We start from the raw sequence: 16,311 nt of genomic DNA, 5'->3' as shown, positions 1-16,311 counted from the left end.
CATGCAGCAGAAATAAAATAAAACAATGGATGAAAGTTGAGATGTCAAAGGTTACTTTTATTATAAAGTGTCGGGGTTTGTTTCATTTATTTATTTACTTTTATATTCTAATCCTTATTAACTGTTAACACAATAGCAGCTATTCTTCCTAACATAAATAAATAAAGATAAACCAAAAAAATAAACCAAACAAATTAAAAATACTAGAAAGAAAAGTTTTTCTTTTCTTCATACATACTAAAATATATAGATAAGTAGAATAAAGAACATAAAAAATAAAATTTATTATGTTATTCCAAGATGACAGGATGGACATTTTAAGATTTTAATCAAAATAGCTAAATTAATCATTGAAATGTCTAAACTATGAAAAAAACCTTGAAGAAACTACCATAAGAAATAAATTAGTCAACAAATGGGATGTGGCTAAAATACAACCCTTGTATTTTATGCATAAAATGTAAAAAAAAAAATGCAGAAACTGTGAAAAAGAAAGTGAAAGTTCTCTAATTTTATAAAAATATGTTTATTCACCCTATATAGAAATATATAGCTACAAAGTTTTTGTGTGCAATTTAATCAACTATGCTGCAAAACAAAAAGCACATGATACTGACCCGCATGAAAAAGCAAGTCAACATGTAGAGTCTATAAGACTAAAGTCTAAAGACGCTTTAGTTTATCTTCACAGTGCTGATTAATGCGTCTAAAGTTAGGGTTTGTTCTACATAGGAAGCTCAAAGCGGACCCTTGCTTTAGTTGCTCTGGTTATTTACGCCTTTTCACACCAGTCGGCCACATCCTGTCCCCAATCGAGACCCTTGAATGCGAGCCCGAAAAGGTACAAGGGTTTCGGTTCTGCCCACAAGAGCACACAGAGGAGCAGAGCATTCTCTGAGATCCATTTTCTACTTTCAAAAGAAGCTTATAAATGAAAGAAAGAGCTTGCAGACACTGAGGAAACCGTCAGTAATCCTCTCAGTTCCTGCCTGTGTGGGCCCGACGTGGCGTAGGCAGCCCGTGTGTAATTACTGAGTGCAGTCACCAGTCCCAGCTGTGGCCTGGTAAAAATACTCCCTTAATACAGCTGCAGGCAGGCACTGATCTCCTGTCAGTGAGGAGCATCAGCACGGAGAGAGCCCCACCAGACACAGCGTAGCCACGAGTGGCCGTAGAGTGAGCTTAGTGTAGATACTGAGCTGTGAAATTTTAACAGCTGATGTTCAGAGTGATGTAAAATTCAGTCATCCAAGACTAGCTCCAATTTTGGAGCATTTCTATTGGTCCATTCATCATCATTTTAGCACAGAATAAAATTTAAATCAAGCAAAAATCACTTTTTTGCTTACATTTGGAAACAAGAATCAGAATTACTTAACTGGTGACTTCCGTGCTTGTTTTGAGTTCAAGTGACTTAAAATAAGTTGAAAACTAAATTAAGACTGATTAAATTATTATTACTAAAATAAGAAAAGTAATTGCACAATTACAGTGCTTAGTAAGATAAAAAAAATCTTACAGAAACAAAATACAATGCATAGATTTTGTATTTTGCAAATCTTAGCAAGTGAAATTACCTAATTTAAAGGCAATAAATATGTTTTTCTCTCTGATAAGAAGTTCTGTCTTACTGAGCATCATAAATGTAAGATTATTTGACTTATTTTAGTAATAATTGATTTTAATCTATTTGACCTATAATTTTCACCTTGTTTTAAATAATTTGAATTTAAAAACGGCACAAAAAGTCACCAACCAAGTTATTCTGTTTCTTGTGTTTAAATATAAGCCAAACTATCAGGGAAAATAAATGATTTAGGGAAAATAAACTTCACATCACACTTACTAAGAAAAACTTTGCTTACCCTATTGGCAGATTTTGTTTCTTAGTATAAGCATATACCTTTCAATTTAAATACACAGCTCTGAAAAAAAATTAAGACACCACTTCAGTGTCTGAATCAGTTTCTTTTATTTTGCTATTTATAGGTTTATGTTTGAGTAAAATGAACATTATTGTTTTGTTCTTTAAACTATGGACAACATTTCTCCCAAATTCCACATGAAAATATTGTCATTTACAGCATTTATTTGCAGGAGAGATGAGAATGAGAAATGGCTGAAAAAAACAAACAAAAAAGATGCAGAGCTTTCAGACCTCAAATAATGCAAAGAAAACAAGTTCATATTCATAAAGTTTTAAGACTTTAAAAATCAATATTTTGTGTAATAACCCTGGTGCTTTTGGATAACTTTATGCTTCTCACTTCTGGTGCAAAAATTCAAGCAGTTCAGTTTGGTTTGATGGCTTGTGATAATCCATCTTCCTCTTGTATATTTTCCAGAGGTTTTCAATTTGGTAAAATCAAAGAAACACATCATTTTTAAGTGGTCTCTTTTTTTTTCTAGAGTTGTATTCTCTTGTGTTGTATTTATGTTTTGGCAAAAATATTTATTGCAGTGTGCAGTCACATTGCTGATTTATAGTATAGTTTTAATAATTATGAAAAATGTGATTTTCTTCAATTTCTTTATCATGTGATAAATGGCAGATAAGCTTTATAATGCTATAAAAGTCCAGAAGCTGTTTTATTCATTTGAATAACTAGCTCGTGTTTTCGTTTGCAGGGTCATGCGAGCAGCAGAAGAGACGACGTCCAGCAACGTTTTCCCATTCAAGATCGTACACTTCAGTAAGAAGCATCGTACGTGGTACTTCTCAGCAGCGAGTGAAGACGAGAGAAGGGTGAGATGTCGATTTATCTCATGCTTCATCAGGGCTGTCTAGACTGGGGGAGGGCTTGCTGTTAAGTTTACTGTTTAGCATGTGTGTTAAAAGTTACGTTGCATACCAGGGTCAGTATATAAAAACTGTATGATTCTTAACCAGGGATGTAAAGTATATAGTTTAGTCTTGGACTGCACAGGATTTTAGTAGAGATTTTCCATTCAAATTAAAGTACTGTCTTTAAGTAGGCTTAATCACTGTCTGGGTAATGTACCTTATATCTTAAGAATGTATTGAAATGTATTGATCATCCTTATACAGTACTTATACATATTTTACTATATGCGATTCATTATGGAACAGATAAGAATCTTCTTATTCCTAAAGTCTTTGATGTTCCTCATCTTCAACAGAAATGGATGCGTCATCTGAGGAAGGAGATAAACTACTATACCGACAAGAAAGATTTTCATGACCCGGGGTAAATCTTTTTCATGTTTTAATGCTATCTTAACTGTAAAGCTTTATTATTTATACAAACACACACATCAGATCAGATCATATTGGTATCAACTAATATTCAGCATTAAAAGACTGGATCAGGGTGGAGCAAAATAATCCTTTAATCTTTTTATATCTGGAATTTAAACATACTTTTGCTACTTTTTATTCTATTAGAAAATAAAATTGGATCAGATTAAAAAAAGATTTTAATATAAAATTGGTCATATGACTTTAAGTTGGACTGAATAGACTGAATAATCTATGTCACACTACAGTGTTTAGCCCAAAATATGCCTTGATTCAAGCTGGAAAGTCCCACAGAAAAGTTGTGAGGGTATAATGGGATGTTGTGGTTCCTATGAATGAACTTTTTTTTTTGTTTGATTTCAGTGGAAGTCAATGAAAAAAAAAACATTTTATTCATTGACTATAGTTATTTTGGAGCATTTCTATAGGTCCATTCATCGTGAATACCCTTTTGTACACAATGTGAAAAAACAATGAAAAACACTTTGGGGCATTTCTATTGGTCCATTCACTTATTAAATTAATTAATGCTTCATAAAGTTGGCATCACTTATTTCAATTAAGGCAAGGCAAGTTTACTTATATAGCACCTTTCATACACAACTGTCATTCAAAGTGTTTTACAAATTAGAAAATACAAAGAGAAGTCACATAAAATACAAGGAAAAGAATAACAATAAAATGAAAATAATAATAATAAGAATAAGAATAGAAACATAGGAATTTCTATGTCAAACAAATTTAGAAATTAATACATACATTTTTCAGTTCAGTCGAGTCAGTAAACTAAGTGACTGGAGTAAACTAAGTTGTTTTAGAGTTTTTAATATATGGTGACTTATCTGGCGTGGTTTATGTTTAGGCAGTGCAACATTGATGAGTAAAACATTTCCCACCATTCCCAACGGCTCCTGGACCTTCACTCACCATCAGTGTGTAGTCTTTCCCCTTGGCTACCTTTCGCTGTGTGCTGATTTATAACTGTACTGTGATATACAGTAGTTAAATGGTCTTATTTAAAGTTGAATCTGACGTTGCTGGACTTGACAGTGCTGTTCCGAACCCTGCCTGTGTTTTTAAATCTGGACCTTGAATCCAGATTCCAGTCCTGGATTTTGTTCTAACAAGGTTTTAAGAGATTGGCTACATACTATAGATTACAATGTCCAGGAACTGGATTCAGGATCCAGATCTAACCCCTTTACGGGCCAGCATTTTTGTCCATTTTATGCCTGATATTACACGTCTACATCTTGAGGATTTCTATTTAAATATTAGATAAGCAGGTTTCATAATCCTAATTATTATTGTAACAGGAAATATTTAAATATATATATATATATATATACACATTGAAATGAAAAAAATATATAATGAATAAAAATCATGAATTCATGTGTGCTTTCCTAATTTTTTACAGATTTTAAAATCAATTTTTTTTTTTTTAAAGTTCATGTCCTCATGTCCTTCATGTCCTTAACAGGCCAAGGTCTGTTAAGGGGTTTTAAAGACCTTGTAATTTACTTACTTTACTTTGATACATATTAAACTTCATGAACCAACAGAAATGTTCCAAAATCACTTGAAATACTTTTTCCACTAAAAAATAAACTAGTTTGTTTCCTTCTTCTTTAAATTTGCCACTCTAGGGTTTTTTTTGTGTGAAAGAGCAAAGATATATTAAAATAAAGTGTTGAGTGTGCTTTACAATATTGTTGACAGAAGTAGAACTCTATTAATGTTTTTCCTGGGAGTTTTTCACACCATCAGCTGTGACCACTTCCCTTTTCTGATAAATGGGCCTTATAAGCAAGTTACAGGGCCGTTTTCAGTCTGTATGAGTTGCATGGCTGCCCATAGGGGAACAGCAGTTCAGTGGTAGAGTGGAAATGTTTTTAGTTACATGATTAATGCTAAACTAATTTATTCTTTTATATGCTTTTCTAGTGAATCGGACTCCGATGCTGAGAGTTTCTATGGGCCGATAGAGAGCCCTCTGGAAATCACCGAAGTCTCAGATCACCCTGACTCAGGTAGGGTGTGGCCTACAGGCAGCCTTTACAATTACATACATACACACTGTACATACATACACAATGCTTACACAAGCCTAATGCTTAAAGGCCTGATCAAGGAAAAATAAATATTCAATATTTATTTGCTTATTTAGGGCAAAAAATAATGTTTAGATCTTTAAAATACTGAGTTCAGGTTATCTTAAAACAAGATACAGAAATAATATACAGTGATTTAAATGTGCGTTATCAGGCAGTTGAGCGAATGTTAAAGGGTTAAAATTGCAAAAACCTCGGTGACCTGAGATTAATAATGCTTATTTGCTGTTTTTTTGTTTGTGTTTGTAATTTTTAGAATTTATAATAAGCGATGAGGAGGACTATCTTCAACCTGATGGACCAACAGGTAGCTGCCCTTATTATCTATGCCAGGAGTTCTTAACCTACAAGGAACCTTAGGAAAAATACCTGACAAAATGAATAATGAATGCATTTATTTAGCTTTTTAAAAATTTGACCTTGTAATGACAAACCAATGGTAAAATATATGTGTGCAAATCTTTGTAATTTACTGTTTGTTTGACATCACAAAGTCACATTTTGAAAAAAAAAATTACAAAATGTTTTCATTACTCCAGTTTCGTCCGGTATTTTTTCTATGGTCCCTAATGTACATTACATTGCTAAAGATGTGAAAGCGTTGTGTAGTGTGCCTTAATCTTGGTCAAATATAATAATATACAGCTCTGGAAAAAAATAAGAGATCACTTAAAAATGATGAGTTTCTTTGATTTTACCAAATTAAAAACCTCTGGAAAAAAAATCAGCATGCCAAGATGCATAAAAACTGTGAAACCAGGGTTATTCCACCAAATATTGATTTCTTAGCTCTTAAAACATTATGAATATGAACTTGTTTTCTTTGCATTACTTGAGGTCCGAAAGCTCTGCATCTAAATGACAATATTTTTATTTGGAATTTTGGAGAACTGTTCGTAGTTTATAGAATAAAACAACAATGTTTATTTTACTCAAACATAAACCTATAAATAGCAAAATCATAGAAACTGATTCAGAAACTGAAGTGGTCTCTTAATTTTTTCAGAGCTGTTAAGAGAAGTTAAGTTTAATAAAAAATATAAAGGACAGGTTGAGGTTTTAGTTTGTTTTTCCTGTATTAAAACAGGTTAGAAGTCTCTTATCTATGCTTTTGATTTTTTGTGGAATTTTACATTTTAATATGCAGTTTTTGTATTTGAATTATTTGTGGCATCAAATGAACTTGCCAAATAATTACTTATTATTCTCTTTTTTCCATGACCTTTTCAGTTCGGCCAACAGCGCCACCTCCATCTTACCCTCCACCCCCTGTTCCGAATGTGGAAGACAGAATCACCCCCCCATCCACCCATCCCAAAGGACATTTACCTCCATTGCCCCCTCCACCCAATAAGACCCCCCCGTGTCCTGAACGCAACAAAACCTCACTTAGCTTCCCAAGCCCTCCTCCCCTGTTACCCCCTCTCCCATCTAAACCAGTTCTAGACAGGTTCCCAAAGCCCTCCCTGCCCATTCCTTCACCCACCTACCCGAAAAAGCCCGTAGCTGGAAGAGTGTCTGGATCAACCCTCCCAGTGTGTGAGAAAAGGCACGGTTCTTCAGTGGTCATAACGAGCCCGTCCACCCTGCCCATCTGCCGAGAACTGGAGGAGAAGGTGGTTTTAAACACTGGGGAAAAACCAAAGCCGTTCAGCATACACAACAACCACAAACTGGCGCCCAAACCAGAGGAGAGGAAGCCCAACTGTTCCAGTCCAATAGGCAACAAGTCTCCTAACATGCTGCCCAAGCCTCCACCACCAGGGATCAAGCCTAAACTTGGACGGCCATCTCTCCAGTAGGTGTCCTCTTTCATTGGTTTCATTCATTTCATTGATTTTACTCTTTTACTTATTTTTTAAAGGGCCCAAAATAGCATCTGCCCACAGATATGGCATAATCTGGCCATACTACAGTGCCCCCTAGGTGTAAGCATATGTATGAGTCCATTAATGGGTGTGTGGCACCCTTTGATGGATGGTGTCGGGCACTCTTTCCAGGGTGTATTCCATCCAGGAACAAGCATGTGAAAAGATTAAGTAATGTTTCAGTGCTTAAAACAATAAATATTTAAATATGTAAAGTTTTACACCAATAAAAAGTGGAAATTAAAATGTAGCCCCTTTACTTCCTGGTCCAGCTGACTAAGGTGCTGTCACCATGATCCAAGGATCTCTTTGTCTCTTTGAATCCCATATCATGCTGCTTTGGCATGAGCAGGCAGAGTCTGAGATAGCACAATTGGCCATCCCAATGCTCTCTCTGGTGTGGGTCCTCCGTAAATCACTCCTTAAATCACCAGATCCCTCCTAGTGTTGGGAGCATTACTAGTAATAAAGTAACATTATATAAACATGGGTTATTGGGATTATTGGGATAATTGGCGTTCGAAAATGGGTAGAAAAGAGATTGCAAGTTTGAATCTCGGATCAAGCTTCTTTGGCATCAGCAGCCGGAGTCTGAGAGAGAGCACAGTTGGCATTGTTTTCTTTTGGGGTGGGCAGATGTCATTTCCTCCAGTCATCACTCCCATTGTGATATCGTCTGTTGGCTGATGTATCAGAGCTAGTGAAAAGAGGCAATGGCTGTCTTAACTTGTATTTGAGGAGTGCTGGCTTTCACCCTCCTAATGTTGGGGGCATAACTTGGGGTAATTGGGATAACTGGGGTAATTGGCCTGCCAAATTGGGTAAAAAAAAAAATAATTTAGGATACATTTTTAATTTAATTGCGGTTCACAGATCATATGGCATCAGCATCAGCAGCTGGATTCAGAGAGAGCACAATAAAACTTGTTAATAAAGAATCCAAAAGCAGCTTTCAGGGTTTTTTACTGTCATAAAAAATCTGGAAAAGCCATGGAATTTGAAAATAGCAATTTCCAGGCATGGATAAGTTTTGGAAAAAAAAAACCCTGAAAGTTTTGGAAAACTATTTTCAGTTAATTAATACATCAGCTCAGAGTTTTCTCAGATTCATTTTAGGCCTACTATAATCAATTCTCATTATAGTTTTAGTTGATTTTTGGTTTTATTGTCCATGTCTGCACTGATGTTTTAACAATCATATAGTCCTGGAAATTTGTCTTGAAGGCATAGAAAAGTCATGAAAGAAAGTAATAAAAATACACTAAAGCTTTAGACTTTAGCTTTAGCTTTAGAATTGGAATGTGCACATTTTCACACCATTTTCCCCTCAGAAGATCGTCTCCTGACGGCCAGAGCTTTCGCTCCTCAGTGGAGGAGAACCCCCTGACCAAGAGGGTCCGAGCGAAGCACAGCGACGAGGAGTCTGACGATGATTACGAGAATGTGAGTGAACCTCATATCCACACCTCCCACTGCTCACCGGATCATAAGTTACACTGCAGTTAGAGTCACTTCCTCAATAACACTTACACTTAAAATAGACTGACTCTGCGTGGGATTTACATCATGCGCTCTTATTAGCTCTGTTGTGTTTTTCTGGTGTTAAACAAACTGTTCGGAAGGTTTATTTTTAGAATAGAAGCTTCAGTTTACCCTGAAAAAAAGATTTTCATTTTAATGTATTTTTTTAGGTGCAGTTGCCTGACTCTGTGTTTGTGGACACCACAGAGACCAGTGCTGTCGAAAAGTAAGACACATTTTTGGATTGTTTTTATTTTAAGGCTGTGTAGGACTCTCACAATAACCATATTTGGATAGAGAAATAATAGAAGAGATATGACTACAATTACACATTTTAAGAGCAATGGACTTTTACAATATTTATGCTATTCAGAAAATATAATTGGAATATAAAAATTCAAGGTATATAAGTAAAGATAAATAAAAAAAAAATGGCTCACAGTCTCATACATGTTTATAGGCTGTCTTGGGAAAAATTAAGGTTAGCAAAAAATGATGAAGGTATGTAAAAACACACACAGTTATTGTGACAGGCCCAGGGCTGCACATTATAAAAATATAATATATATTTTTTATAATGTATATATATATATATATATATATATATATATATATATATTATATAACATAATATATATTTTTTCTGTAATATATATTGCAGTATTAAAAATAAATACAGTACTTCCCCAGAAATCCCCTGATTTTTTTTAGAAATCAGTGATCCAACATGTGATAATAATAATAATTTTGTGTATCCAAGACTAGCACAAAAATATGTGCAAAAACAGTGCAGATTTTTCTTTGGTAAAAAAAAAAAAATATATATATATATATATATATATATATATATATATATATAGTTTGAATTGATTTAATGTGACATTGCATATAAAGTGATGGGACTAATAATAATAATATATGTAATTGTGCAGCCCCAGTTTTTTTAAATAAAATTTGATAAATACATTTAATTCTGAGAGTTTGAGAGCCACATTCAACAAGCACTGTATAGATCTATTAATATAACTCTGTTTCCTGTAGTTTTTATAGGGCATTTTAAAACCACAGAGGTATAATAACGTTCTTGTCAAAAAGAAAATCTATTCTCTGTTTCCCTCTAGTGGACTGTAGTTGCAGTTAGGTACTAAAATGAGTCTGTTTACACATTATTTCACTGTTTAGTACAAAATCTTCTCTATGGTATAAGGAAATGGGATTCAAAATCATCCAGGCATAGATTTGTCACAATTTTCCATTCATCTTCTCTCCATGCCAGTCTTTCTATTAACCTTTAGAGAATCATACAGTATGCTGACTTCATAATAATAATTATATACAGCTCTGGAAAAAAAGAGACCACATTAGTTTCTGAATCAGTTTCTCTGATTTATAGGTATAAGTTTGAGTAAAATAAACATTGTTGCTTTATTCTATAAACTACATTTATCCCAAATTCCACATAAAATTTTTATTTAGAGTTTTCAGACCTCAAAAAAAGTTCATATTCATAAAGTTTTAAGAGTTCAGAAATCACTATTTGGTGGAATAACCCTGTTTTTTAATCACAGTTTTCTTGCATCTTGGCATGTTCTCCTCCACCAGTCTTTCACACTGCTTTTGGATAACTTTCTGCCACTCCTGGTGCAAAAAATCAAGAAACTCATTATTAAAACTCATTATTATTCCAGAGCTGTACATTCAAAAATATTAAACCTTAAGACTAAACTAAACTAACTAAAACTAATTAATTAGAGTTAATTATTGCTTGTATAGATTTGTAAAGGTTGTGAATAAGAGCATCATAGAGTTCATGCTCAAAGCTGAAGTTTTTAAGACTGAAGAATTTATGCAAATATATTTCTCTCTCTATTTCTGTTTTACTTATGCTTCCTCTTTTTTTCCGCTGTAGATTATTTAAAGAGGAGTTCAGCTCTCCAAAGGATGGCCTCTACTGCATCCGAAACTCAGGAACAAAGACATCAAAGGTACGACACAGTGTGATATATATAGAGATAAGCAGCAGGATGTTATGCAGTACTGAACTGTGGGTGGTGTTGTGTGTATTTGTTGAAATGTACTAACTCTGTTCTTCTGGCAGGTGCTGGTTGTGTGGGATGTGAGTCTGAATAAGGCCAGAAACTACCGTGTGTTTGAGGAGGTAACTATCATAAGCAACTACACTATACTGCATATAGTAATTCACTCAGTCAATCAATACAGAGTCTACAAACTTCCTGTAGCTTCAGGTTACACTTTAGATTTTGAAGGAGTTTTTTTAGATTTTGCTGTATATGGATATATGTTTGAGTAAAATGAACTTGTTTTATTATATAAACTACATACAACTTTTCTTCCAAATTCTATCATTTAGAGCATTTATTTGCAGAAAATGAGAAATGGCTGAAATAAAAAAAAAGATGCAGACCTCAAATAATGCAAAGAAAACATTTTTTATTCTTGTTCGTATTCATAAAGTTTTAAGAGTTCAGAAATCAATATTTGGTGCAATAACCCTGGTTTTAATCACAGTTTTCATGTATCTCGGCATGCTCTCCTCCACCAGTCTTACACACTGCTTTTGGTGCAAAAAAATCAAGCAGTTCAGCTCGGTTTGATGGCTTGTGATCATCCATCTTCCTCTTTATTCTTTATTATTATATTCCAGAGGTTTTCAATTTGGTAAAATCAAAAACTCATCATTTTTAAGTGGTCTCTTGTTTTTTCCAGAGATGTAACTTTAACACATATTTTTTGGCTACATGTTCTTGAGACGTTTGAATGTTTAAACAGACAAATCCCTGAAATAAAAGTAACTAAAGGGAAATAAAGGAGGACGAGTAATGACAGAGTTCACTCTGAAACCCAAACACATCTTCAGACTCAGCCAAAACATCATTATCCACACTTATGGTTTTGTGGGTTTCCTCTAACTATAACTCTCTCTCTCTCTCTCTCTCTCTCTCTCTCTCTCTCTCTCTCTCTCTCTGTCACTCTCTCTCTCCCTCTATCTCTCTCTCTCTCTTCACCTGCAATCTGTAGGACTCGACAGTATTCCTGGAGACAGATGTGGGCTTCCCGTCTCTGGCAGCGCTGGTGGAGCACTACCACAGCCATCCCCTGCCAAACCACGGCTCCCTGTGCTTGCAGCAGCCTTACGGGTACAAGCCGCCCAGGTGACAAGCCGCCTGCTGCTGCTGCCGCTCAGCATCATAAACACCACATAGACTCTCCTCAGCTCAGATACAACTGCGCCCCCTGCTGGCTATCGTATCTCACTACAACTGCCCTGGTTTACAAGCGCTATGGACAAACTGTGTTTGCCAGAAAAGGTTGAATAGAGGGATGAACAGACTCATGTGAACATGGACGCATGTGAGCAGCTCTGGAACTTTGAAGAAATCTTCATAGATGAACAAAGAGAGCAGTTACAGAGATCAAACTGAAGCCGTACGAAGTTAAACTCACATTGATGGAGACCGAACTGGACTGGATTCAGCAGCTCGAGTCGTGTTGCTGATGGTTTTGTAGCTAGATGGTTCTATTTGCACAGAGACAGAGCGTGTGCACATGCACACTGCCCATATGTGGGCCTGCTGTAAGCTGAAACACGGCCTTTCCCATGCTCACAGAAGGATGGTCACAGAGCAGCTGTACACGTAAAGACTGTTTTTATAGGACAGAGATGTCCGGTTAAATATGGCAATATGATGATATATTGCAATCACAGTTTTCAGGACGAATATTGTACACCATATGTTTTTTTGTTTTTTTTTTACCTACCAAGCTGCCTACAGTAACCATATACATTTCTTACATATATACAGCTCTGGAAAAAATGCAAAGATCACCTCAGTTTCTGAATCAGTTTATCTAATTTCGCTATTTATAGGTATATGTTTGAGTAAAATGAACATTGTTGTTTTATTGTTCTCGTTTCTCTAAAAATATTGTCATTTACAGCATTTATTTGCAGAAAATGAGAAATGGCTGAAATAGGTTCCGAAATTAATATTTGTCGGAATAACCGTTTTTTAATCACAGTTTTCATGCATCTTGGCATGTTCTCCTCCACCAGTCTTACACACTGCTTTCGGGTAACTTTATGCCTGCACTCCTGGTGCAAAAATTCAAGCAGTTCAGTTTGGTTTGATGGTTCGTGATCATCCATCTTCCTCTTGATTATATTCCAGAGGTTTTCAATTTGGTAAAATCAAAGAAACTCATCATTTTTAAGTAGTCTCTTATTTTTTCAGAGCTGTATAGCATGGATAAAAGGTATTAGACACACCCAGCTGGCCAACAACATTGATGGATATTGTTAATTGGTTCAATGCGGCGTTGTAGCGTTGTGTTTACCAAGCAACAACTTTTTAGCAACACTTTATAACGTTCCAAGGAGGTTATCCTATAACGTTACAGAGGAACGTTCTGAAAATGCGTGACGTAATAATGGTTTGCATCAAAACATTATTAGAATATTTCTCACATAACTTTCCCAACTAGACAAATCCTAACATTATGGAAACCAGAGTGTTTACAACATTAAAATAAAATGTATTATTAACATCAAGAAAACTTACATACTTACAAACTAAACATACGAATAACTTTTAACTGTTCAAAAAACGTTCTACCATCCAAAAACTGTTGGTAGCTGGGTAGTCAGGTGATCAAACTCTATGTCAGGATGATGTCTAATTTCTAATGCCTAATGTTAATGAAGTTATTACAGTCACTAAAATCAAACCACTTCCTAACTGTAGTATATTTATATCTATAAATGATTTTGCTAAATTGCTCCATATGAACCTGTTCTCAGGACAGATTCTGAAGTGGGTTTTCTTTGTTAATAACCCATTTACTTTTAAAGGCAGAGTACAGTGCCCCACATGTTGCATTACAAGGCTTTTTCCTACTGGTTTTCAAAATAAAAGCCCCCTGTCTAAAGAAAATAAAATTATGCTACTTATGCTTCGCACTTATTTCCTTTAGTCTCTTTTAGTTGGACTTAAAAAAAATGAAATATGGTATGTATTTTTGCTTAATATAATACATCATATATTTTAAATTACACACGGGCATGGCAAAAGTCATGGGATATGAACTAATATCATGTCTTGTGACTTTTGCCAGGTCACATGGAAGCTATGGAAGATATGTATACATGGACAGTTCATCTCATAATTTGCAGCTCGCTCCCCCAATAGAAACAAGCTTAGAAGAATAACCAAAGGTTTTATATTAGGTCTGTTGTTTAGAGATTGTTGGTTTGAACGCTGGTGATGCTGGGAGTCCAAAATAGCCTAATTATCTCTGTATAATTGGATAGAGAACTGTGCAGTATGTGGGAAAAAATAATTATCTTCTAATAGCTTTGGATAGCATTGTGTACTGCTGGTGCATTGGGTCTGTTCCAGATTATTAAACCATGAAATATTGTGAGGCGTGTCAGGAAACATCAAGTAGCATGATTTCATTAGGTCTTACTTCAGGGTAAACACTTTATGCTTTAATATGTTCTAAGGGGTATTCCAGGACGGCTTCTGAGGAAATGAATGTTATTGAAGTCCTGTACATCTTACATTTGTATAAATTTACACTCATACAGGGTTAAAATACAATATATAAAGGTCTGACTTCATGGAAAAAAAACAATTTCCTCATTTATTTTAAGATAAATGGTTTGTCATAGTGTGTAAACCTAGTTTTAAAGGTTTAAAACCTCTCTGTACATTCCCTACGAAGAAAATAGTTTGCTTTTTTAAGTTATTATTTTTGTAATATTACAAATACCAACACATTTTCATACCTCCCTCTATATTTAGCCTACTGATGTTTAGGTTAAGTTATAAGGAGTGTTTCAGCCTGCAGCCAGCCTGTTTATTTATTTATTTTCTTTTATGATCCTCAGAACAGGGCAGCCAATCAGAACAGAGATCATGTAGATACAGCTCTGTAAAAAAATAAACCACTTCAGTTTCTAAATCAGTGTTTTCATGCACCTTGGCATGTTCTCCTCCACCAGTCTTACACACTGCTTTTGGATAACTTTATGCCTTTACTCCTGGTGCAAAAATCCAAGCAGTTCAGCTTGGTTTGATGGCTTGTGATCATCCATCTTCCTCTTGATTATATTCCAGAGTTTTTCAATTTGGGGAAAATCAAAGAAACTAATTATATTTTTTAAATGGTCTCTTTTTTCTCTTATTTTTTTTCCAGAGCTGTATAACAACCTGTGTAGCTCTAAAATGTATGAAGTGGTTGGAAGTAGTCATATAAACATGGACTTAAAATGACTGAATATTTTGGCACATAAAGCCATACATATTACAAGTGGACCTCAGGGAAAACAAATACAAGAGAAAATACAGGAATTAGTATTTTAAGACAATTGTATAAACTCTAAACCAAATAGAGCACAAAAATGAAAGTTATTTTTAAGCATTGTAAAGTAAGATATAGCCTATTGTTTGTTATAAATGTATTGTAAAGTACTGTAAATATACTGATATTTTATTACAGTTTTAACTGCAGTGTTTAAACTGTTCTTCAGTTTGTACCTCTTTGAAAACCTGAATTGTGAAAATGCACATGCACATATGTAAATAAAGCTGTTTGTACTTTTGTTAAATGATGAATTGTGCTTTTTTAATATAACTAGGAAAGAGTCATACATAAAAAGTCAGTCATACTGTGGATGATGCAAGACTTAGGACACTTTAGACTAATGGACTTTGAACTTTAGTCATTCCTGATGCACATTTAGAAGAAATTCAGTGATTTTTTTAATGCAGCATCAGCAGAATACGGAGTTTTCAGAAATGCTAGTGTCATCAGCACCGAGCCCATTACAAGTAGAGTGATGCACTGAATTGAAAAATGTCCTCTTCTTGACCCTTCAGCGACCTCACTGATATTTCTGCTGAACCAAAAGTCCAGGGAGGGTTTTTAAAGGAACATCACATGCTGGAAAAGTAAAAAAGTACATTACAGATTTATGAGCAGTCTTGTTATTCCAATCTTATTATACCCAAAGCTGATATGCTATTGCTATAAACAGGTATTGGATCAGCTAAGAGTTATAAGAATCAGTTTGTTTGTGTTGTGTCATCATAGTGATGGGAGACCTATACTGATTAGCAGCCGAATGGGTTGGGCAATTGGCCAGATAAATTAGGAGAAAATGGGGGAAAATATATATATATTAAAAAAAAAAAAGGAAATGGGCTATTACCAGAGAATCTCTAATAGAAAAGAATACCCACTTATGAATCTCTTCTGTGTTTGTTTTGCCACCAGAGGGCGCTCCCGAGAGAGTTAAAAATGAATGGGTTCACATGGAGCACCTAAGCAAAATTACAGTTTATTAATGATTATAATTTTTCACACAAAAAATTCAACTGTATTTCCTCATTTATTCATTTCCTCAACAAAGAACAATATTACATGTTTCAACACCAAGTACATCATTTTTAAAGCTTTAAAACCCCACGGTAAAAGCATTTTATACATGTTCTTAGAGAGAAGCTAAAATATATAGGTACATTTT

General features: G+C 34.7%; 1 protein-coding gene across 4 annotated transcripts in view; it reads left to right on the top strand.

Annotated features, from left to right (window-relative positions):
* Positions 1-13,744, top strand: part of sh3bp2 (SH3-domain binding protein 2) — a 30,605-nt gene extending 16,861 nt beyond the window's left edge. For 3 of the 4 annotated variants that reach the window (XM_022681226.2, XM_007255044.4, XM_022681222.2), the window contains exons 4-13: positions 2,629-2,746; positions 3,142-3,209; positions 5,207-5,292; positions 5,630-5,680; positions 6,604-7,171; positions 8,573-8,684; positions 8,933-8,988; positions 10,672-10,747; positions 10,861-10,920; positions 11,802-13,744. In XM_022681226.2, coding sequence (XP_022536947.2) covers positions 2,629-2,746; positions 3,142-3,209; positions 5,207-5,292; positions 5,630-5,680; positions 6,604-7,171; positions 8,573-8,684; positions 8,933-8,988; positions 10,672-10,747; positions 10,861-10,920; positions 11,802-11,939 — 1,333 coding nt within the window. In that variant the 3' untranslated portion in view covers positions 11,940-13,744. The remainder of the gene's footprint in view (positions 1-2,628; positions 2,747-3,141; positions 3,210-5,206; positions 5,293-5,629; positions 5,681-6,603; positions 7,172-8,572; positions 8,685-8,932; positions 8,989-10,671; positions 10,748-10,860; positions 10,921-11,801) is intronic. The other variant, XM_022681223.2, reaches the window with a different exon arrangement.
* Positions 13,745-16,311: the final 2,567 nt, after the last annotated feature.

The sequence above is a fragment of the Astyanax mexicanus genome, chromosome 20 (assembly GCF_023375975.1).
Source record: "Astyanax mexicanus isolate ESR-SI-001 chromosome 20, AstMex3_surface, whole genome shotgun sequence".
NCBI lineage: Eukaryota > Metazoa > Chordata > Actinopteri > Characiformes > Acestrorhamphidae > Astyanax > Astyanax mexicanus.
This window is presented reverse-complemented; position numbering and strand designations above follow the sequence as displayed.